Raw genomic sequence first — 25,134 nt, forward strand, 5'->3', positions numbered from 1 at the left:
GTCTAAAGCTACAGTAACAGTACTTGTATCAGACAGACTGGACTTAGAAGCAAAGACTGTAACAAGAGACAAAGAAGGGCATTATATAATCATAAAGGGAATAATCCAACAAAAAGATATAAAAATTGTAAATATTTATGCATCCAACATGGGAGCACCCAAATACATAAAATATTTAATAACAAACATAAAAGAATTAATGGATAATAATATAATAATAGTAGGGGACTTTAATGCCTCGCTTACATAAATGGACAGATCATCTAAACAGAAAATCAACAAGAAAACAATGGCCTTGAATGACACACAAGACCACGTGGACTTAACCAATATATTCAGAACATTTCATCATAAAACAGGAGAATACACATTGTTTTCAAGAGCATGTGGAACATTCTCAGAATAGATCAAATACTAGGTTACAAAACAGGCCTCAACAAATACACAAAGATTGATATCATACCATGCACCGTTTGTGACCACAACACTATGAAACTAGAAGTCATTCACAAGAAAAAACTTGGAAAGGCCACAAATACATCGAGCTTAAACAACATGCTACTAAACAATGAATTGGTTAAACAGGAAATCAAAGAAGAAATAAAAAATATATGGAAGCAAATGAAAATGAAAACACAACAGTCTAAAACCTTTGGGATCCAGCAAAAGCAGTCCAAAGAGGGAAATATATAGCTATATAGGCCTACCTCAAGAAGGAAGAAAAATCTTAAATAAACAACATAACCTTATACCTAAAGAAGCAAGAAAAAGAAGAACAGACAAAACCCAAACACAGGAAAAGGAAGGGGTTAATAAAGAGTACAACAGAAATCAATGATATAGAAACAAATAAAAACAATAGAACAGATCAATGAAACCAGGAGATGGTTCTTTGAAAAACTTAATAAAATTGATAAATCTCTAGTGAGAGTTATCAACTAGAAAAGATAATGCACCCTAATAAATGAAATCAGAAGTGAGATAGAAGAATTAATACCCAACATGACAGAAACACAAGCAAATATAAGAGAACATTATGAAAAATTATATGCCAACTAATTGGACAACCTAGAAGAAATGGATAAATTTCTAAAAACATATAAATTCCAAAACAGGAACAGGAAGAAATAGAAAACTTGAACAGAGCAATAACCAGCAAAGAAATTGAATCTGTAATAAAAAAGTCCCTAAAAAGACCCGTGTCAGATGACTTCACAGGCAAATTCTACCAAACATTTAAAGAAGACCTAATACCTATTATTTTCAAATTATCACAAAATATAGAAAAGGAAAGAAAACTCACAAATTCATTCTATGAGGCCAGCATTACCCTGATACCAAAAACTAGATAAAAACTCCACTAAAAAAGAGAATTACAGGGAAATATCCCTGATGAACATGAACACAAAAATTCTCAATAAAACACTAACAAACCAAATCCAACAATACATTAACAAATTCATTCATCATGTTCAAGTGGGATTTATTTCTAGGCTGCAAGGGTCATTAAATATTCACAAAAGAATCAAAGTGATGCACCACATTAATAAAAGAAAGGATAAGAAATGTATGATCATTGCAATAAATGCAAAGAAAGGATTTGATGAACTACAACAACGATTCATGATAAAAATCTTCAACAAAATAAATTTAGAGGGAACATACCTCAACATCGTAAAGGGCATATATGAAAAATCCACAGCTGACATCATCCTCAATGGGAAAAAAACCTGAAAGCATTTTTCCCTAAGATCACAAAAAAGGCAAGGATGTCTACTCACACTGCCATTGTTTTACATAATACTGGAAGTCCTATCCACAGCAATCAGACAAGAAAAACAAATAGATGGCATACAAGTTGGCAAGGAAGAAGTTTCACTATTTGCAGATGACATGATGCTATGTATAGAAAACCCAAAAACTCCACCAAAAACTCCTAGAGCTGATACAGAAATTCAGTAAATTCACAGCACAAAAAAGCAACATACGGAAATCTGTTGCATTTATATACACCAGTAATGAAGCAGCAGAAAGAGAAACCAAGGAATCAATCCCACTTACAATTACATCAAAAACCATAAGATACCTAGGAATAAACATAACCAAAGAAGTGAAATACATGTACTCTGAAAATTATCAAATACTGACGACAGAAATTGAAGAGAACACAAAAAATGTAAAGGCATTCCATGCTCATGGATGGGAAGAACAAATATCGTTAAAATGTCCTTACCACCCAAAGCAATCTGCACATTTAATGCAATTCCTATAAAAAATACCACCAGCATTTTTCACATACCTAGAAAAACAATCTTCAAATTTGTATGGAAACACAAAAGATCTGAAACAGCCAAAGCAATCTTGAAAAACAAAAACAAAGCTGGAGACATCACAATTCTTCTTCTTTTTTTTTGATATAAGTACACTTTAATCATGGGTGGGCATGTAATTGTTCATTATACTATATTCAGTATTTTTTTATATTTTGAAATATTTTACAGTTACAAAAAGACTTAGAATACATATATTGCACTACTTATCAAAATATATGGTAAGCAGGACTCTGAAAATTATTTTTCTACTATCTTGGACACTGATGAAATCCTTTTAAGTCATTATATTTAATTTTGGTCTCACATTTCACAATGAAAAAATATGCTCATCAAGGAAATATCAAAACTGTATATTAATTTGTCATTGAAGTAAGATTAATGATTTAGGAAAGCCTTAGGATGTGATCAATATCTTATACAACTCTTAAAAAGATAATTTCATTTGATTTTCTTTTTTTTAATTTAATTTTTTATTTTTAAAAATTACATCCAAATTAGTTAGCATATAGTGAAACAATGATTTCAGGAGTAGATTCCTTAATGCCCCGAACCCATTTAGCCCATCCCCCCTCCCACAACCCCTCCAGTAACCCTCCATTTGTTCATTTGTTCTCCATATTTATGGGTCTCTTATGCTTTGTACCCCTCCCTGTTTTTATATTATTTTCATTTCCCTTCCATTATGTTCATCTGTTTGCCTCTTAAAGTCCTCATATAAGTGAAGTCATGTGATTTTTGTCTTTCTCTGACTGACTAGTTTCACTTAGCATAATACCCTCCAGTTCCATCCACATACTTGCAAATGGCAAGATTTCATTCTTTTTGATTGCAGAGTAATACTCCATTGTGTATATATATATACCACTTCTTTATCCATTCATCCATTGATGGACATTTGGGCTCTTTCCATACTTTGGCTATTGTTGATAGTGCTGCTATAAACATGGGGGTGCATGTGTCCCTTCGAAACAGCACACCTGTATCCCGTGGATAAATGCCTAGCAGTGCAATTGCTGGGTCATAGGGTAGTTCTATTTTTAGTTTTTTGAGGAACCTCCATATAGTTTTCCAGAGTGGCTGCACCAGTGTGCATTGCCACCAACAATGCAAAAGAGATCCTCTTTCTCTGCGTCCTCGCCAATATCTGATGTTGCCTGAGTTGTTACTGTTAGCCACTCTGACAGGTATCATGTGGTATTTCATTGTGGTTTTGACTTGTATTTCCCTGATGATGAGTGATGTTGAGCATTGTTTCATGTGTTGGTTGGCCATCTGATGTCTTCCTTGGAGAAGTGTCTATTCATGTCTTTTGCCCATTTCTTCACTGGATTATTTGTTTTTTGGATGTTGAGTTTGATATGTTCTTTATAGGTTTTGGATACTAACCCTTTATCTGATATATCATTTGCAAATATCTTCTCCATTCTGTCAGTTGCCTTTTAGTTTTACTAATTGTTTCTTTTGCTGTGCAGAAGCTTTTTATTTTGATGAGGTCCCAGGAGTTCATTTTTGCTTTTGTTTCCCTTGCCTCTAGAGATGTGTTCAGTAAGAAGTTGCTGCAGGCAAGATCAAAGACGTTTGTGCCTCCTTTCTCCTCGAGGATTTTGATGGCTTCCTGTCTTAAATTTAGGTCTTTCACCCATTTTGAGTTTATTTTTGTGTATAGTGTAAGAGAGTGGTCCAGGTTCATACTTCTGCATATCACTGTCCAGTTTTCCCAGCACCACTTGCTGAAGACACTGTCTTTATTTCACTGGATATTCTTTCCTGCTTTGTCATAGATTACTTGGCTATACATTTATGGGTCCATTTCTGGGTTCTTTATTCTGTTCCATTGATCTGAGTGTCTGTTCTTGTGCCAGTACCATACCGTCTTGATGATTATAGCTTTGATAGTATAGCTTGAAGTCTGGGATTGTGATGTCTCCTCTCCTGCTTTGCTTTGGTTTTCTTTTTCAAGACTTCTTTGGCTATTTGGGGTATTTTCCGGTTCCATACAAATTTTAGGATTATTTGTTCTAGCTCTGTAAAAAATGCTGGTGTTACTTTGATAGGGATTGCATCGAATATGTAGATTGCTTTGGGTAGTATCGACATTTTAACAATATTTGTTCCTCCTATCCAGAAGCATGGAATCTTTTTTCCATTTTTTTTGTGTTTTCTTCAATTTCTTTCATAAGCTTTCTATAGTTTTCAGTGTATAGATTTTTCACCTCTTTGGTTAGATTTATTCCTAGGTGTTTTATGGTTATCGGTGCAACTATAAATGGGATCAATTCCTTGATTATTCTTTCTGTCACTTCATTGTTGGTGTATAGGAATGCAACCAATTTCTGTGCGTTGATTTTATATCCAAGTTTGCTGAATTCATGAATCACTTCTAGCAGTTTTTTGGTGGAATCTTTGGGGTTTTCCATGTATAGTATCATGTCATCTGCGAAGAGTGAAAGTTTGACCTCTTCCTGGATGATTTGGATGCCTTTTATTTCTTTGTGTTGTCTGATTGCAGAGGCTAAGACTTCCAATACTATGTTGAATAACAGTGGTGAGAGTGGACATCCCTGTGTTTTTCCTGACCTTAGGGGAAAGCTCTCAGTTTTTCCCAATTGAGGATGATATTAGCATTAGGTCATTTATATATGGCTTTTATGATCTCGAAGTATGATCCTTCTATCACTACTTTCGTGACGGTTTTTATCAAGAAAGGATGCTGTATTATGTCAAACGCTTTCCATGCATCTATTGAGAGGATCTATGGTTCTTGTCCTTTCTTTTATTGATGTGATGAATCACGTTATTTATTTTGTGGATATTGAACCAGCCTTGCATCCCAGGTATAAATCCCAATTGGTCATGGTGAATAATTTTTTTAATGTATTGTTGTATCCGGTTAGCTAATACCTTGTTGAGGATTTTTGCATCCATGTTCATCAGGGAAATTGGTCATTAGTTCTCCTTTATAGTGTGGTCTAGGTCTGCTTTTTGAATTAAGGTAACATTGGCTTCATAGAGTTTGGAAGTTTTCCTTCCATTTCTATTTTTTTGGAACAGCTTCAAAAGAATAGGTGTTAACTCTTCCTTAAATTTTTGGGCAGAATTCCCCTGGAAAGCCATTTGGCCCTGGGCTCTTGTTTTTTTGTTTTTATTTTTGTTTTTTCTTTAAATATGAAATTTATGATCGAATTAGGTTCCATACAACACCCAGTGCTCATTCCAACAGGTGCCCTCCTCAATATCCAAGACCCACCCTCCCCTCCCTCCCACCCCCCATCAACCCTCAGTTTGTTCTCAGTTTTAAGAGTCTCATGGTTTGGCTCCCTCCCTCTGTAACCTTTATTTTTTCCTTCCCCTCCCCCATGGCCTTCTGTTAAATTTCTCAGGATCCACATACGAGTGAAAACATATGGTATCTGTCTTTCTCTGTATGACTTATTGCACTAAGCATAACATTCTCCAGTTCCATCCACGTTGCTACAAAAGGCCATATTTCATTCTTCCTCATTGCCACGTAGTATTCCACTGTTCATACAAACCACAACTTCTTTATCCATTCATCAGTTGGTGGACATTTAGGCTCTTTCCATAATTTGGCTATTGTTGATAGCGCTGCTATAAACATTGGGGTGCAAGTGCCCCTATGCGTCAGCACTCCTATATCCTTTGGGTAAATTCTTAGCAGTGCTATTGCTGGGTCATAGGGTAGGTCTATTTTTAATTTTTTGAGCAACCTCCACACTGTTTTCCAGAGTGGCTGCACCAATTCGCATTCCCACCAACAGTGCAAGAGGGTTCCCGTTTCTCCACATCCTCGCCAGCATCAATTGTCTCCTGTTTTGTTCATTTTAGCCACTGACTGTCGTGAGGTGATATCTGAGTGTGGTTTTTATTTGTATTTCCCCGATGAGGAGCGACGTTGAGCATCTTTTCATGTGCCTGTTGCGCATCTGGATGTCTTCTTTAGAGAAGTGTCTATTCATGTTTTCTGCCCATTTCTTCACTGGGTTATTTGTTTTTTGGGTGTGAAGTTTGGTGCACTCTTTATAGATTTTGGATACTAGCCCTTTGTCCCATATGTCATTTGCAAATATCCTTTCCCATTCCATCAGTTGACTTTTAGTTTTGTTGATTGTTTCCTTTGCAGAGCAGATTTTTATCTTCATGAGGTCCCAGTAGTTCATTTTTTCTTTTAATTCCCTTGCTTTTAGAGATGTGTAAAGTATGAAATTTCTGCTGCTGAGGTCAGAGAGGGTTTTTTCTGCTTTCTCCTCTAGGGTTTTGATGGTTTCATGTCTCACATTCAGGTCCTTTATACACTTTGAGTTTATTTCTGTGAATGGTGTGAGAAAGTGGTCTAGTTTCATCTTTTTGCATGTTGTTGTCCAGTTCTCACAGCACCATTTGTTAAAGAGACTCTCTTTTTCCCATTGGATATTCTTTTCTGCTTTGTCAAAGACTAGTTGGCCATACATTTGTGGGTCTAGTTCTGGAGTTTCTATTCTATTCCATTGGTCTATGTGTCCGTTTTTGTGCCAATACCATGCTGTCTTGATGATTACAGCTTTGTAGTAGAGGGTAAAGTCTGGGGTTGTGATGCCTCCTGCTTTGGTCGTCTTCAAAATTACTTTGGCTATTTGGGATCTTTTGTGGCTCCATACAAATTTTAGGATTGCTTGTTCTAGCTCCGTGAAGAATGCTGGTGCAATTTTGACTGGGATTGCATTGAATGTGTAGATTGCTTTGGATAGTAATGACATTTTAACAATACTTATTCTTCCAATCCATGAGCATGGAATGTTTTCCCATTTCTTTATGTCTTCTACAATTTCCTTCATAAGCTTTCTATAGTTTTCAGCATACAGGTCTTTTACATCTTTGGTTAGGTTTATTCGTAGGTATTTTATGCTTCTTGGTGCAATTGTGAATGGGATCAGTTTCTTTATTTGTCTTTCTGTTGCTTCATTATTAGTGTATAAGACTGCAACTGATTTGTATACAGTGATTTTATATCCTATGACTTTGCTGAATTCATTTATCAGTTCTAGTAGACTTTTGGTGGAGTGTATCTGGTTTTGCATGTATAATATCCTGTAAAAAGAGAAAGCTTGACATCATATTTGCCAATTTTCATACTTTGATTTCCTTTTGTTGTCTGATTGCTGATGTTAGAACTTCCAACACTATGTTAAACAACAGCGGTTGAGAGTGGACATCCCTGTCATGTTCCTGATCTCGGGGGAAATCTCTCAGTTTTTCCCCATTGATGATGAAATTAGCTGTGGGCTTTTCATAAATGGCTTCTATGATGTTTAAATCTGTTCCTTCTATCCTGACGTTCTCAAGCGTTTTTATTAAGAAGGGATGTTGAATTTTGTCAAATGCTTTTTCTGCATTGATAGACAGGATCATGTAGTTCTTATCTTTTCTTTTATTAATGTGATGTATCACATTGATTGATTTGCGAATGTTGAACCAGCCCTGCATCCCAGGAATGAATCCCACTTGATCATGGTGTATCATTCTTTTTATATGCTGTTGAATTCGATTTGCTAGTATCTTATTGAGAATTTTTGCATCCATGTTCATCAGGGATATTGACCTATAGTTCTCTTTTTTTGCTGGTCTCTGTCTAGTTTAGGAATCAAAGTAATGCTGGCTTCATAGAATGAGTCTGGAAGTTTTCCTTCCCTTTCTATTGTTTGGAACAGCTTCAGAAAGATAGGTATTATCTCTGCTTTAAATGTCTGGTAGAATTCCCCAGGGAAACCATCTGGTCCTGGACTCCTATTTGTTGGGAGATTTTTGATAACTTATTAAACTTCTTCACTGGTTATGGGTATGTTCAAGTTTTCTATTTCTTCCTGTTGGAGTTTGGAAAGTGTATGGGTGCTTAGGAATTTGTCCATTTTTTCCAGGTTGTCCAGTTTGTTGGCATATAATTTTTCATAGTATTCCCTGATAATTGCTTGTATTTCTGAGGGATTGGTTGTAATAATTCCATTTTCATTCATGATTTTGTCTATTTGGGTCATCTCCCTTTTCTTTTTGAGAAGCCTGACTAGAGGTTTATTAATTTTGTTTATTTTTTCAAAAAACCAACTCTTGGTTTCATTGATCTGCTCTACAGTTTTTTTAGATTCTATATTGTTTGTTTCTGCTCTGACGTTTATTATTTCTCTTCTTCTGCTGGGTTTGGGGTGTATTTGCTGTTCTGCCTGTATTTCCTTTAGGTGTGCCATTAGATTTTTTATTTGGGATTTTTCTTGTTTCTTGAGATAGACCTGCATTGCAATTTATTTTCCTCTCAGGACTGCCTTCGCTGCATCCCAAAGCATTTACATTGTTGTATTTTCATTTTCATTTGTTTCCATATGTTTCTTAATTTCTTCTCTAATTTCCTGGTTGATCCATTCCTTCCATAGTAGGGTGTTCTTTAACCTCCATGCTTTTGGAGGTTTTCCAGACTTTTTCCTGTGGTTGATTTCAAGCTTCATAACATTATGGTCTGAAAGTACGCCTGGTATGATCTCAATTCTTGTATACTTGTGAAGGGCTGTTTTGTGACACAGTATGTGATATATCTTGGAGAATGTTCCATATGAACTCAAGAAGAAAGTATATTCTGTTGCTTTGGGATGCAGACTTCTAAATATATCTGTCAAGTCCATCTGATCCAATGTATCATTCAGGGCCCTTGTTTCTTTATTGATCCTGTGTCTAGATGATCTATCCAATGTTGTATGTGGAGTATTAAAGTACCCTGCAATTACCACATTCTTACCAATAAGGTTGTTTATGTTTGTGATTAATTGTTTTATATATTTGGGGGCTCCTATATTTGGTGCATCGACATTTATAATTGTTAGGTCTTCCTGATGGATAGACCTTGTAATGATTATATAATGCCCTTCTTCATCTCTTGTTACAGCCTTTAATTTAAAGTCTAGTTTGTCTGACATAAATATGGCTACTCCAGCTTTCTTTTGGCTTCCAGTAGCATGACAGATAGTTCTCCATCCCCTCACTTTCAATCTGAAGGTGTCTTCAGGTCTAAAATGAGTCTCTTGTAGACAGCAAATAGATGGGTCCTGTTTTTTTTATCCATTCTGATACCCTATGTCTTTCGGTTGGTGCATTTAGTCCATTTACATTCAGTGTTATTATAAAAAGATATGGGTTTAGAGTCACTGTGATGTCTGTAGCTTTCATGCTTGTAGTGATGTCTCTGGCACTTTGTTGTCCTTGCAACATTTTACTCACAGAATCACCCTTAGGATCTCTTTTACGGCTGGTTTAGTGGTGATGAATTCCTTCAGTTTTTGCTTGTTTGGGAAGACCTTTATCTCTCCTTCTATTCTGAATGACAGACTTGCTGGATAAGGGATTCTCGGCTGCATATTTGTTCTGTTCATCACATTGAAGATTTCCTGTTATTCCTTTCTGGCCTGCCAAGTTTCAGTAGATAGATCCATCACTAGTCTTATAGGTCTCCCTTTATATGTTAGAGCGTGTTTATCCCTAGCTGCTTTCAGAATTTTCTCTTTATCCTTTTATTTTGCCAGTTTCACTATTATATGTCATGCAGAAGATTGATTCAAGTTATATCTGAAGGGAGTTCTCTGTGCCTCTTGGATTTCAATGCCTGTTTCCCCAGATCAGGGAAGTTCTCAGCTATAATTTGTTCAAGTACACTTTCAGCCCCTTTCTCTATCTCTTTCCATTCTGGCATCCCTATTATACATATATTGTTACCCTTGATTGCATCACTTAGTTCTCTAATTCTCCCCTCATACTCCTGCATTTTTTTAATCTCTCTTTTTCTCAGCTTCCTCCTTGTCCACAATTTTATCTTCTAATTCACCTATTATCTCCTCTGCCTCTTCAATCTGTGCTATGGCTGCCTCCATTTTATTTTGCACCTCATTTATAGCATTTTTTCGCTCCTCTTGGCTATTTCTTAGTCCCTTATTCTCTGTGGTAATAGATTCTCTGCTGTCCTGTATACTTTTCTCAAGCCCAGCGATTAATTTTATGAATATTATTCTAACTCTATGGTCCATTATATTGCTTAAATCGTTTTTGATCAATTCATTAGCTGTCGCTACTTCCTGGAGTTTCTTTTGAGGAGAGTTCTTCAGTTTCATCATTTTGGGTAGTCTCTGGAGTGGTGAGGTACTGCAGGGCACTTCCCCTGTGTTGTCTGGAGTAACTTGTGTTGGTGGGAGGGGCCGCAGTCAGACCTGATGTCTGTCCCCAGTCCACAGCTGGGGCCACAGTCAGACTGGTGTGCACCTTATCTTCCCCTCTCCCAGGGTCAGGACCCACTGTGGAGTGGTATGGCCCCTGTCTGGGCTACTTGCATACTGCCAGGCTTGTGGTGCTACTTTGATGGTATTTGCTGTATTAGCCGGGGTGTATCCGCAAGGTACACAGGGGTGGGAGGTGCAGGCTTAGCTCACTTTGTCTTCAGTGGTCCCCTCGGGAGGAGCCCTGCACCACCAGGAGTGAGGCAGACCCGTCGGAGGGATGCATCCACAGAAACACAGTGTTGGGTGTGTGTGTGGTGCAAGCAAGTTTGGTGACGGGAACTGGTTCCCTTTGGTATTTTGGCTGAGGGATGGGAGAGGGAGATGGCACTGGCCAATGCCTTTGTTCCCCACTGAGCTGAGGTCTGTCTTCCGGGGCTCAACAACTCTCCCTCCCGGTGTCTTCTCACCCTCCTGCTCTCTGAGCAGAGCTGCTGATTTTTAGCATTCCAGATGTTAAGTCCCGGTGGTTGTCAGAACTCACACAGTGAGGCCCCTCTGCTTTTGCAAATCAGAGTCAGTGGCTCTGTCCTGCCAGGCGGCTGCCCCTCCACCGCCCTGGCTCCCTCTTGCCAGTATATGTAGTGCGCATTGCCCCTCTGCCCTTCCTACTACCTTCCGTGGGCCTCTTGTCTATGCTTGCCTCTGGAGAGTCCATTCTGCTAGTCTTCTGGTGGTTTTCTAGGTTATTTAGGTAGATGTGGGTGGAATCTAAGTGATCAGCAGGACGCTGTGAGCCAGCATTCTCCTACACCTCCATTTTCTCCTTCTTCCTGGACTCTTGTTTTTTGGCAGATTTTTGATTACTAATTCAATTTCCTTACTGGTTATGGGTCTGTTCAAATTTTCTATTTCTTCCTGTTTCAGTTTTGGTAGTGTATATGTTTCTAGTAATTTGTCCATTTCTTACAGATTACTTATTTTATTGGCATATAATAGCTCATAATATTCTCTTATTATTGTTGTTATTTCTGTTGTGTTGGTCGTGACCTCTCATCTTTCATTCTTGATTTCATTTATTTGGGTCCTTTCCTTTTCCGTTTTGATCTTACTGGCTAGTGGTTGATCAATTTAGTTAATTCTTTCAAAAAACCAACTTCTGGTTTCATTTATCTGTTCTACTGTTTTTTTTTTCTTTTGGTTTCAATAGCATTAATTTCTGCTCTAATGTTTATTATTTCCTGTCTTCTGTTGTTTTGGGGTTTTATTTGCTGTTCTTTTTCCAGCTCCTTAAGGTGTAAGGTTAGGTTGTGTAGCTGAGATCCTTTTTCCTTCTTTAGGAAGGCCTGGATTGTTATATACTCCTTATGCCCACATTTGCTGTGTCCCAGAGGTTTTGGGTTGTGGTGTTATCATTTTCCTTGATTTCCATATACTTTTAAATTTCCTCTTTAACTGTTTTGTTAGCCCATTCATTCATTAGTAGGATGTTCTTCAGTCTCCAAGTATTTGTTACCTTTGCCAAATTTTTCTTGTGGTTGATTTCAAGTTTCATAGAGTTGTGGTCTGAAAATATGCACGGTGTGATCGCGATCTTTTTTACTTCCTTAGGGCTGATTTGTGTCCCAGTATATGGTCTATTCTGGAGAACGTTCCATGTGCACTGTAGAAGAATGTATATTCTGCTGCTTTAGGATGTAATGTTCTGAATATATCTGTGAAGTCCATCTGGTCCAGTGTGTCATTCAAAGGTGTTTCCTTGTTGATTTTTTGCTTAGATGATCTGTCTATTGCTGTGAGTGGGGTGTTGAAGTCTCCTACTATTATTGTATTACTATCAATGAATTTCTTTATGTTTGTGATTAATTGATTTATATATTTGGGTGTTTTCACATTTGGTGCATAAATGTTTACAATTGTTAGGTCTTCTTGATCTATAGACCCCTTGATTATGATATAATGCCCTTCTACATCTCTGGATACAGTCTTCATTTTAAAGTCTAGATTGTCTGATATAATTATGGCTACTCTGGCTTTCTTTTGTTGGCCATTAGCATGATGGTTCTCCAACCCCTTATTTTCAATCCGAAAGTGTCTTTAGGCCTAAAGTGGGTCTCTTGTAAACAGCATATAGATGGATCTTGTTTTCTTATCCATTCTGTTACCCTATGTCTTTTGCTTGGAGCATTGAGTCCATTGACGTTTAGAGTAACCACTGAAAGATATGATTTTATTGCCTTTATGATACTTGTAGAGTTGGAGTTTCTGGTCTGTTCTCTGGTCTTTTCTAATCTTTGTTGTTTTTGGTATTTATTTATTTTTATATGTATATTTTCATCTATTCTCCCCTCAGAAAGTCCCCCTTAAAATTTCTTGCAGGGCTGGTTTAGTGGTCACAAACTCCTTTAATTTTTGTTTGTCTGTGAAACTTTTAATCTCTCCTATTTTGAATGTCAGCCTTGCTGGATAAAGAATTCTTGGCTGCATATTTTTCTGATTCAGCACACTGAATATATCCCACCACTCCTTTCTGGCCTGCCATGTTTCTATGGATAGATCTGCTGCAAACCTGATCTGTCTTCCCTTGTATGTTAGGGACTTTTTTTCCCTTGCTGCTTTCATGATTCCCTCCTTGCCTGAGTCTTTTGTGAATTTGACTATGATATGCCTTGTTGATGGTCAGTTTTTGTTGAATCTAAAGGGGTTCCTCTGTGCTTCCTGGAGACATCACACTTCTGGACTTCAAGTTATATTACAAAGCTGTAGTCATCAAGGCAGTATGGTACTGGCACAAAAACAAACGCATAGTTAAACCCAGAAATGAACTCACAACTATAAGTTCAATTAATCTTCAACAATCAAAAAAGAATATCCAATGGGAAAAAGAATGTTTATTCAACAAGTGGTGTTGGGAAAACTGGATAGCAACATACAAAAGAATGAAAGTGGACCACTTTCTTAAACCAAATACAGAAGTAAGTTCAAAATAGATTAAAGACATAAGTGTGAGACCTGAAACCATAAAAATCGTAGAAGAGAATATAGGCAGTAACCTCTTTGATACTGCCTTATCAACTTCTTTCTAGATGTTTCCTGAAGCAAGGGAAACAAAAATAAAATTAAACTACTGTAACTTCATCAAAATAAAAAGCGTCTGCACAGTGAAGGAAACAATCAACAAAAGAAGGCAACCTACCGAATTGGAGAAGATATTTGAAAATGATATATCTGATAAAGGTTTAGTATATAAAGAACTATATAAAGAACTTATAAAATTCAACACCCTAAAATTGAAAAATCTAATTAAAATGGGCAGAAGACATGAGTAGATATTTTTCCAAGGAGACAGAGTTGGACAACAGGCACATGAAAAGATGCTCAGCATCAGGGATCATCAGGGAAATAGAAATCAAAACTAAAATGAGATATTATCTTTCTCCTGTTAGAATGGCTAAAATCAACAACACAAGAAACAATAGGTGTTGGAAAAGATGTGGAGAAAAAGGAACCCTCTTGAACTATTGGTGGGAATGCAAACTGGTGCAGTCCCTCTGGAAAACAGTATGGAGGTTCCTCAAAAAGTAAAAATAGAGCTACCCTAGGATCCAGCAATTGCATGACTAGGTATTTACCCAAAGAATACAAAATTACTAATTCAAAGGGATATATGTACTCTGATGTTTGTAGCAGCATTATTTACAAACACCAAACTATGGAAACAGCCCAAATTTCCATCCACTGATGAGTAGATAAAGAAGAGGTGGTATACACACACACACACTCACACACACACAATGGAATATTACTCAGCCATAAAAAAGAATTAAATCTTGCCATTTGCAATGACATTGGTGGAGCCAGGGAGTATTATGCAAAGGGAAATAAGTCTGTCAGAAAAAGACAAATACCATATGCTTTCACTTATATGTGGAATTTAAGAAACAAAACAAGTGAGCATAAGGGGAGAAAAAGAGAGATAGAGGCAAATGAAAAAACAGACTCTTAATTACAGAGAACAAACTGATGGTTACCAGAGTGGAAGTGAGGGAGGGATGGGTTAAATAGGTGATAGGGATTAAGGAGTCGACTTGTGATGAGCACCACTGTTGTGTGGTAGTGTTGGATCACTATAATGTGCACCTAAAACTAATATTACACTGTATGTTAACTGACTGGAATTAAAAAAAAATATCCTTTAAACAATTTTTTAAAATATTTTAAAAAATAGTGGCTCTTACTATATGCTATCTCACCTCTTAGAAAGGATGGAATATATTAAGGAAAAACAAAAAAAGGAAAGAAAGGTGGAAATGGGGGAAGTAATAAAAGAAACTCACAAACTTCTGACAGTCTTAAGCACCAAAATTTTATGAGGCCCTCTCCAAATGGAGTTTTTACTAATGTGGAGACACTACCTTTCTATTTCATTTGTGTGTGTGGTATTTTAGGTAATCTAGGAATTAAGTTCAAGGCTTTATATTGCTTAATAACACATTTAAGTCATCCATGTAAATTTATCAAAACTCCTCAAAGAAAGAGCTGTTCTGAAGCCCTGATTACACCTTTTCTAGAATAATCATTATGAAATAATATAACTCCATTTGCTCTGTTACTTTGCTTCTAAATAGTATGAAACTAATAAATTTAGAATATATTTAACTCTCATTCTGTATCCCTTTATTGAGAAACAGCATTGTCAAAGTCATGTGCTCTGGACTGTTTTGGGGTAATACAAACACAAATATTATCTTACTTCATACAAACATAATTTTCCCAAGACAAAATTTGAACAATGTAAAACCAGTCTAAATTATGTGAACTTTTCAAGTTCAATGAATCCAAAAAATTGATAGTTTATTCAATTTGTCTATAATATCTTAAAAAATTTGGAAATATATGCCTAGTATTGAAAGTTTAGCCATAAAAGACTCTTAAATACAGAGAACAAACTGAGGGTTGCTGGAGTTGAAGTTGGGGGGGGTGGGTTAAATGGGTGATGGGCATTAAGAAGGACACTTTTCAGGATGAGCAATGGATGTCCAATGTAAGAGATGAATCACTGGGTTCTACTCCTGTATGTTAACTAACTTGAATTTAAATTAAGAAAAATATTATAGCCATCAAAAGCAATGATAAAGTTTAAATTATTTGCTTAAGGAGAAAAGGTTCTCAGATTATGGGTTCTAGTCCCAGATTGTTCCACTTTTGTGGCCTTAGGTAAATGGTTCTCAAACTTGAGCATGTGTCAGAATCCTCTGGAGGGTTTGTTGCTGACCCGTACACCCTGAGTTTCTGAGTCTGTAGGTTTATTTTCAAGTTCTTACATGATGCTGATGTTGTTTGTAAGTGTACATCTTAAATCATTTATTGCTTATAACAAATCTAGAAGTATTGTTATTATAATCCCTATTTTATAGATGAAGGAACTGAGGTACAGAGAAGTTAAGCAAGTTGCCTGACATTACACATCACGTATGTAACTAAAGCTGAAACATAAACCAAGGATATGAACTCTGAATATAGAATCAGGGTACTTAAGACTAAGTCTCTATATACTCTTATTTATTTATTTATTTATTTATTTATTTATTTATTTTTGAGAGAGACAGAGAGTACAAGCGGGGGAGAGGCAAAGAAAAAGACTGAGAGAGAGAGAAAGAGAGAGAGAGAGAGAGAGAAAGAGAGACAAAGAGAATCCCAAGCAGAGAGAGAGAGAGAGAGAGAGAGAGAGAGAGAGGGAGAGAATCCTAAGCAGGTTCCACACTACTGTCAGTGCAGAGCCTGACCTGGGGCTCAAACACACGAACCGTGAGATCATGATCTGAGCTGAACTTAAGAGTCACATGTTCAACCTACTGAGCCACCCAGGCACCCCTCTATATACTCTTGATTATACAATGTGATACTTTGATAGAAATATTCACAGGGAATAATTAATTCACAGAAGAGGAACACTTAGACCAAGCTAAATATCTAAGGGATGCTTTGCAGAAAAGCTGAATCACAATTTATAGGTAAAAATAGTTCTCAGAAATGTTTAATCCATCTCAAGCACTTAGTAGCTGTTGTGACCTTGATAACTTACACTCTTTGGGTCTCTATTTGAAACTTTATAGTGTTACTGTGCAAATAAGACAATATAGGAAAAGCACTTAGCACAGTGTCTCTGGCACATAGTGGACACTCAATAAATAATTGACTACTCAGAGAGAGGGGGGAGATTTTAAGCTAGTGACCTTATGCACATGGATAGTTGTGTGAAATAGTTGTTTGGGTAATGGGAGAAAGTGTTGATTAGTATAAAATAATAGAAGATGGAAATCATGCATTTATAATGACATCAATTCAAATAAATGCTTGTGCCTTCCTCTAACAGTGTTTAACTGCATGGATGTAGCAGTAAAGAAGGCATTCATTGTAGTTTTGATTTGCCTTTCCTTGATGATCAGTGATGTTGAGCATCTTTTCATTTGTCTGTTGGAGATCTGTATGTTTCTTTGGGAAAATGTCTGTTCATGTCTTCTGCCCACTTTTAATTGGATTACTTGTTTTTTGGGTTTTGAGATTTATAAGTTAACTATAGAGAACAAACTGATAGTTACCAGAAGGGAAGTGCTGGGGGGATGTGTTAAATATGTGATGGGGATTAAGGAGGGCACTTGTGATGAGCACCAGGTGATATATGGAAGTGTTAAATCACTATATTGCATACCTGAAACTAATATTACACTATATGTTAACTAACGGGAATTTAAAAACTTAAATAAAAAAATAAAGCATTCATATATTCACCAAATGTTTATTGAGCACCACACAAACTAGTCACCATGCTAAGCACTAAGGAAATCAGGGTAAATAAAATAGCCCCCATAGTGTCCTCTGAATTCTAGGGGTAGTGCATGTTAGGTATTAGAAAGAGGAGATGGTGGTAAAAAGAAACAATATATAAAGAGAGATAGACTACTCCAGAGATGGGATTTTGCTAAGTGGGAGGGACAATAAGATAAGGAGGTAAAGCAATTGAGGATAATAGTAACAGAATGGTTGCAGTTACGAATATTAAAGCAAGAAGTTAGAGAGGATGGAGCTAAAAATGGAGAGAATGGGATGTAATAAGTGGAGAGGAAAAAAGATGGATAAGAGATTAAAGATCTCTAAGAGGCAGAAGAATCCAGTTAGTGAAGTTTGAACTAGAAAAAAAATTATACCAACACTCCTTTATCCTACATATTTTTCTGAATTTGTGAAGCTTTCCTAGACTTTGATAGTTGACCATATATATGATGTCACTATGTAGTAGAAGGGGTATAGCTTATGGAATTCATTTAATGACATAATATTCTCTCGTCTATACATGAATAGTTGATAAATTCTTATGTGTATATATTTAAATACATACAATTATTATTTAGTATATAGTATAATATACATATTTGTATTTATATTAATTTATAGGTATATGTTATGTTTGATATAGTATATGTAATATACATATATTAAATTATGGCCTTGTACATTGAGTGCATAACAATGGAAGATAAACAGTGATGTATTGACAGTGGGATTGTATCTTCCATCATCAATGTAATATCTTACAATGGGCTTGTATCTTACATCATCAGTGTAATATCTTAAAACAAGTCACAGTATGCCATGAATTTTTTTAGCTCCTTGTCCAAGAGTTCACATTTGCCATCAAAGTATGTTATAAAAAAAAGTTCACAGAATTCTTTACTGATCTTAAAAGGACTGGTGTGATCTCTTTTGATGATTTTCATAAAGTATATTGACTCTTTTTTTTTTTAATTTTTTTTCAACGTTTATTTATTTTTGGGACAGAGAGAGACAGAGCGTGAACGGGGGAAGGGCAGAGAGAGAGGGAGACACAGAATCGGAAACAGGCTCCAGGCTCTGAGCCATCAGCCCAGAGCCCGACGCGGGGCTCGAACTCACGGACCGCAAGATCGTGACCTGGCTGAAGTCGGACGCTTAACCGACTGCGCCACCCAGGCACCCCAAGTATATTGACTCTTAAGACATGTGTTCAGATATGCTCATTAGTTACCCTGTTTCTCCATTAAGAGTACAAGGGTTTTGGGGAACCTGGCTGGTTCAGTCAGTGGAGCATGCAACTCTTGATCTTGAGGTTGTGAGTTTGAGCCCCATTTTGGGTGTAGAGATTACTTAAAAATAAAATCTTTAAAAAAAGTTCTAGAGTTTCACTGTGAGCCCAAAAGTGCTCTAAACAATAAAGCACATTAAAAATACCAAAGTATCATAGAATGTTTGATAGCTACAACATTGAGGCAAATGATATATTTACAGTACCTTCCTCCAATTCTCTGCAAATGTTCTAATAAGCAGTGATATAGATCTGTATTTTTACGGCTTAGATCAGCAAGTAACTCTCCAAAATATTTGGGGTCCAATTTTGCAGGGCAATCATCTTCAGTTATCACCTGACAAAAACATCAACCACAATTATAAACAACATTAAGTATTTCCAAATTGATAGATGTTTTGATGTCAAATGAAAAAAAGTTACATAACCTATTAATACAAGTCACTCATTACAAAGTCATCACATGAATCAACTCACTACATTTTCTTTGCATCTGAGGTATACATTTTTCAATATGGGAGGAATTTAAAGGAAAAGCAACATTGCAATAGTATTTTCAATTTTATATCACTAATCTAAGTGACCTAATGAACGCAAAACTTGAATAATTTATATTAAAGTTCTTGAATATATATGCTTGCATAAAACAGTAAAACTAGTAAATCAAAATCTGTAAATTTCCCATTATCATTGCATGGCTTACTCTTCTATTCCCTATTGGAAAAGAACATATGAATTATTTGAATTATATTGACATAGAAGAATTACTTTCATTTGGACTTGCATCTTCTCAATGAAAGGCAGCTTAATTTATTAGCATACCTTGAAGATAGATTAAATTAACTTCGATTCAATGTTTTATGTATTTTTTCTTATATTCCCTCCACTTACTATTTGGACTAAATATCTAGTCAACTGACATGGGAAAGAGTAGCTAAGGGCCAAATGTAGAAAATTCATAGCTCTCAAAGACATTTGAAATCCTAAACACAAATTATTATGAATAGTGCCCAAAATAAAACCTATTCTGTTGGCCTCATATAATTTGTTATCAATCTTTTCAATAATGTTGACTGCCTTGCCACCCACCTCCAAAATAGCACTATGGGGAGGTTAATAACTTAGGTTGCATTCCATACTACCTTTGATATTGCATGTGGGACCAAAGATGTCCTATAAATACATTTATTCCTGAGTATATATAGGACAAATGGACTCCAAATTTGACCACTGATACTTCCTTTACAACCTGTCTTCTGAATACAGACCCTAAAAATATCATGCATGCTAAGGCAAATGGAAGATTTGCAAAGTAAGATTGCAAACTAAGCAAGATGGACTTTCATAGCCATGTCTGTGTTATGCTAAGCCATTTGTAATATACAGATAAGTACAAAAGGCCATATTCAAAATACAGTATAGTATCATCACATCTTATTAAGATATATATTTTTCACACTTTTGAAAGTCTTAAGGAATACACCACAATGTTATCTTGTCCATTTACCCTTTGAAGTTGCTCCCGGAGAAGTAATGATTGCCTCTGAAAGAGGGTAAAGTCTCCTATGTGAAGGCATGAATAGATAAATTGGTAAAGTCAATATCATCACATAATATGTGTAAATGTCATAGAATTACTAAGTTGTGTATATTCAATATAAAACCTTCAAATGCTAACATGAATGTAGTAACATTATCTATTTCCCAACATTTTCTCTGTTCTAACCATAGTAGATTTCACTGTCCTGGGCACACATTATGTTATTCCTGTCTCTAGTCTTTAGTCACATTTTTTGCTGCTTAGAAAACTCTCTCTCCTTCTTGCTGTGTATCCAAATCTTACCCATACTTTGAACTCCATCTCAAGATTTAATATCACCATTAAAACTGAAAATATGCCAGCCAACAAGCTAATTCAATTTAGCTTTTTGTGCTCAATTATCTTGAATCATTTTCATATTATTTTACATATGTAAATCTTGTTCTCTCAGCATTCTCTCCCTCCCCAAAAGAAATAAACAAGAATAATGAATGAGTCATACTTTTTGATATATCCCATATTATCTAGCACAATACTGGTTGAACACTGTATAGTTAGTTGCTTAGTAAGTATTTGTTGAATTGAAATAAGTCATGTATCTACCTGGTTAGAAGTGATCCCAAATGCTAGTTGATTCTGGAAAGATTTTTTTACACGTTTCTCTCTTAAAGAAGCTAACCAAGAATGGTTAGAATAAAAAAGAGCATAGATAGCACTTCCTCAAGGATATCGTGGTTATCCCTCACACTTTCTTCCTAAGTTTATGTAAGTCTAATTGTAGCAACTAAACTGAACTCCTTGCAGAGTTGGATACTGGCATTTGAGTCTTACCTATATTTCTAGATCTTGGCAGTCGGGTCCTTAGTGGTAGGCCCCTCTCAGGAAATGAAGATCAAAATTAAGCAAGGCTTTATTTAGAATAATCAAAAGAATGCTTTTGATTTCATGTTTTTCTCATGCATTACTCCCTTATCAACCATCTATATATTTACCAAACTCGGAGTGGCTTAAAAACATGTTTTCCAAGGGGTGCCTGGGTAGCTCAGTCGGCTAAGCATCCGACTTTGGCCCAGGTCATGATCTCACAGTTTGTGGGTTCGAGCCCCGCGTTAGGCTCTGTGCTGACAGCTCGGAGACTGAAGCCTGCTTCAGATTGTGTCTCCCTCTCTCTCTGCCCCTCCCTAGCTCATGCTCGCTTTCTCTCTGTGTCAAAAATAAATAAGCTTTAAAAAAATAAAAAAACGTGTTTTCAAATATGATTTTAACATTCAAGGACAACTGGATAAGGGAAAATCTAGCTGTTATGTTAGTGTCATTCTACTGACCTTCAAGTTGTTTCATTGCTGTAGCTGGTCAGGTAGATAACCTCTTCCTGCCTCACCATTCTATGTGTGTCCCTTCCAAACCTATAACTTTCCCAAGTAAAAGATGACATTTCTTTAGCCAATATATTCAAGTGCTGAGCTCCCATTAGAATCTCCAAGCAACTATTTGATGTTTAGTATTTTGCATATTTTTCTTTTAGCTTCTTATAATCCCCTCATAATGCTGAGAAAATCATTTTATTTCCTTTTAGTGTGATTCATTTGACAGAGTAATTTCATGGTTCCAAACTGTCTTAAAATATTTCTTTCTTTCTTATTTTTGCACAAATATTTTGTCATTGCACTTCACACTAGCACACCTTTTAAGTACATAATTCTTTCCCCACATGAATATTTAGTGCCATTACTAAAACTTTTGATCATGTGATTTCTATGTGGTGGATTTAGGCACCCAAATAAAGAATCACAGAGTCCAGTCAGTTAAATATCTGGCTCTTGGTTTTAGCTCAGGTCATGATCTTGAGGTTAGTGGGACCAAGCTCCACATCAGACTCCAAACTGACAGCACCAAGCATGCTTGGAATTCTCTCTCTCACTCTCTGCCCCTCCCCCATGCTTTCACTCTCTCTATTTCTCTCTCAAAATAAATGAATAAACTGAATAAATGAAATAAATAAAATGAAATAAAATGAAATAAAATGAAAAAAAATCACAGAGTCTAGGATAAGGAATGATTTACATCAACATTGTATCTGTGTCCATAGTTATAAAGAGGTGCTAAAAGTTACAAAAGGAAAGTGATTTTATTTTGGGAAATGATAATAATAACTAGTATTTATTTAGTCCTTACTATGTGCCAGACAATGTTATGAACTCTACATAAATATTAAATAAGGTAATGCTTTCTCATACCCACTAGAAAAATTGCCTCCCCAGATGACCTTTTGTATTTGTCTTTTCAGCTACTTTTGAATTACACTGTCTCTACTTGCGCTATTTTGGAGTTTAGTTGGGCTACAACTTGAAACAGTAAGAGGTTGGGTCACCTTGGTGGCTCAGTCAGTTAAGCGCCGGACTTTGGCTCAGGTCATGATCTTATGGTTCGAGCCCTGCATCAGGCTGTGTGCTGACAGCTCAGAGCCTGGAGCCTGCTTCCAATTCTGTGTCTCCCTCTCTATCTGCCCCTCTCCCAGGTGCACTCTGTCTCCCTCTCTCTCAAAAATAAATAAACATTAAAAAATTAAAAAAAATAAACAGTAAGAGTTTGATTTTATTAGTGGAAAACTATGCAAAATACGCCTGAATTTTAGGTAATAAATTTTAATCAGCTAGTGAAAGGGTAAGAGCATTAGAATTGAAGAATGGGTTCTTCTGGTCAAAGAGATGTCAAGATGGAAAATCAAGAAGCAAAACATCACTCCTTTGTGTGTATATTTCTTCTCAGTTTTGTATCATCTACAATTTATAACATTTGAGTAATACTCAGTAAAAAACAAAGCAAGTTGGGTTCAAAAATTTGGAGGGAGAGGACAGACAGAAGTCAGATTCTCATACACTGTTAAGTCTTTTACAGGACTGTGCTTAACAATAAGATGAAATTTCCTAACCATAAACTGTGATGTGCCAGTTACAAATATTTTCTATTACTAAATCACAGGTTGTTGGAGCTCCTTAACTTTATTGGAACTGTTTTTAGGTATGTTGTGACATATATTTTAGACTTGGCTCAAATCTATGTACTTGTTTCTTTGAAAAAGCCAAAATAAGGAGCCTCCCAAGAAAACATGAATGTTTGGGTCAGAATAATGGTAGTTCTAATGGATAGAGGTTTTCTTTCTGTGACAAATATTGAATTGATAGGATTGATTGAGATATAGGTGTATCCATATCTACTCTTCTGCCTGATGAATGAGAGGTATCTTAAATGTCAATCTTGGATAATAGCTTTAATTTTTCACATATAAACGGGGAAGGAATGCAAACTATGCTGAAAAATAGTTGTTCCCAGTGACATTTCTCCAAAAATTTACAAAAATCATTAAAGATTGTTTAGCATGCATCAATCAAGTACCTTCAATCAGATCATTATTTAACTATAATAATGGCCAAGCAGTCCGACTCCTCGTTTCTGATTGCAGTTAAAAATTCTTTGTTTAGAATTGCCACCATAAACCCAAGACAAGGCAACAATGGTTAGGAGTGAAACCAGAGGCAAATTTGTGGTCATTTTTCAGAAAATCTATAGAAAGAAATTACCTTCTAAAGGAAAACCATGGGCCTCAACTTACTCCTGCCTTAGAAGTTTTTGTCCTGGTTCCAGTCTGGGGTTTTGTTTCCTATGTGTAGTCTATGAGATTCCAGGAGTGGAATTTTCTTGCTAGCATATACATTAGATATATTTTGATATTTAAAGATCATACTTTTGACCATATTTACAAAGTTCATTGGTAGTTATTATAAAGCCGCTGCAGATAGTAGACATGCAATAGTTATGGATTTCAGCTGAGCCATCTATATTTTCTTGTCTGGTGTCCTTCAAGCTTAATGGCACACATTTGTGAGAATGCTGCTTAGGACTAAGGATAGTTTGTGAACAAGGGAGAAATCACAATCCAGTAGTACAGGGTGTTGGCTTAAGTTTATTTCCACTAACTGGCCTAAGTGTATACATTTTTGGCCTATTTAGAAGGGTTGCTTAGCAGATTATAAAGTGCTTAAAATGCCATGTTATATAAAAGTGATTATACATAAATGCCTAACCCTCTAAAAGGTCATGGACATATTAAATAGCAAGTTCTGTTGTGCTTAGACTTCATTGAGTAGCAACTTTGCTACACGATAATGGAAAATATCACTATTAATAAAAAGTTTCAACGTATAGATTATTATCTTGCAAAGCTCATAATGATATAGCGACATTTATAGATAAATAATGTTACTGCTTCATTAATTTTTCTTTGATTTGGAACATTTAATAGCTGTCAGACTGATTGAAGCCCTAGTTAATCCTGGGGAAATTAACCCTTATGGAATTTAATGCCTTTTAGGTACAACATCATTTAGCTAATAAGGTAAAAAATATAATTGGTCTCTTCCTATCTTGTACCACAAGAAGAAATCATAGCAGGATACAAAGTGTCAGAATTTTAGGTTTTGAATATCCTCACTTCTATTTTAATCTTCATAGGTACTTTAATAAAGAAAAGTTGCATTATACAGTACCTGGTATATAGAACATTTTCAATAAATGTTGACACTGAATTGAAATGTATTATACAACAATCACAATTCTAAACTGAAGACTTTACTCATAACAACAGTTCTGTACTTGAAATAAAGGCCTAATTTAATTTCCTACGTAACTAAACCTAGGCAGCAAAATGTTACAATGAGAAAGAATGGAAATTGGAGCCAAAAATGGAGATCCCACTTCCTAGTTGAAGGTTAAGTATATTGCTTACCTCTATGAACTTCAACTATAAAATGTAAATAATTTATTACCTATTTGATAAAGTTACTGGAGATATCACATTTTTTTTGGTAAATTGTCAAACTATCATATAAATTAGTG

General features: G+C 35.9%; 1 protein-coding gene across 1 annotated transcript in view; it reads right to left on the minus strand.

Moving 5' to 3' along the window:
• Positions 1–25,134, minus strand: part of POF1B (POF1B actin binding protein) — a 115,875-nt gene that overhangs the window by 43,694 nt on the left and 47,047 nt on the right. The window contains exon 6 of the mRNA XM_027053732.2: positions 18,905–19,035. Within this exon, the coding sequence (XP_026909533.2) occupies positions 18,905–19,035 (131 nt within the window). The remainder of the gene's footprint in view (positions 1–18,904; positions 19,036–25,134) is intronic.

Source organism: Acinonyx jubatus, chromosome X, assembly GCF_027475565.1.
Source record: "Acinonyx jubatus isolate Ajub_Pintada_27869175 chromosome X, VMU_Ajub_asm_v1.0, whole genome shotgun sequence".
NCBI lineage: Eukaryota > Metazoa > Chordata > Mammalia > Carnivora > Felidae > Acinonyx > Acinonyx jubatus.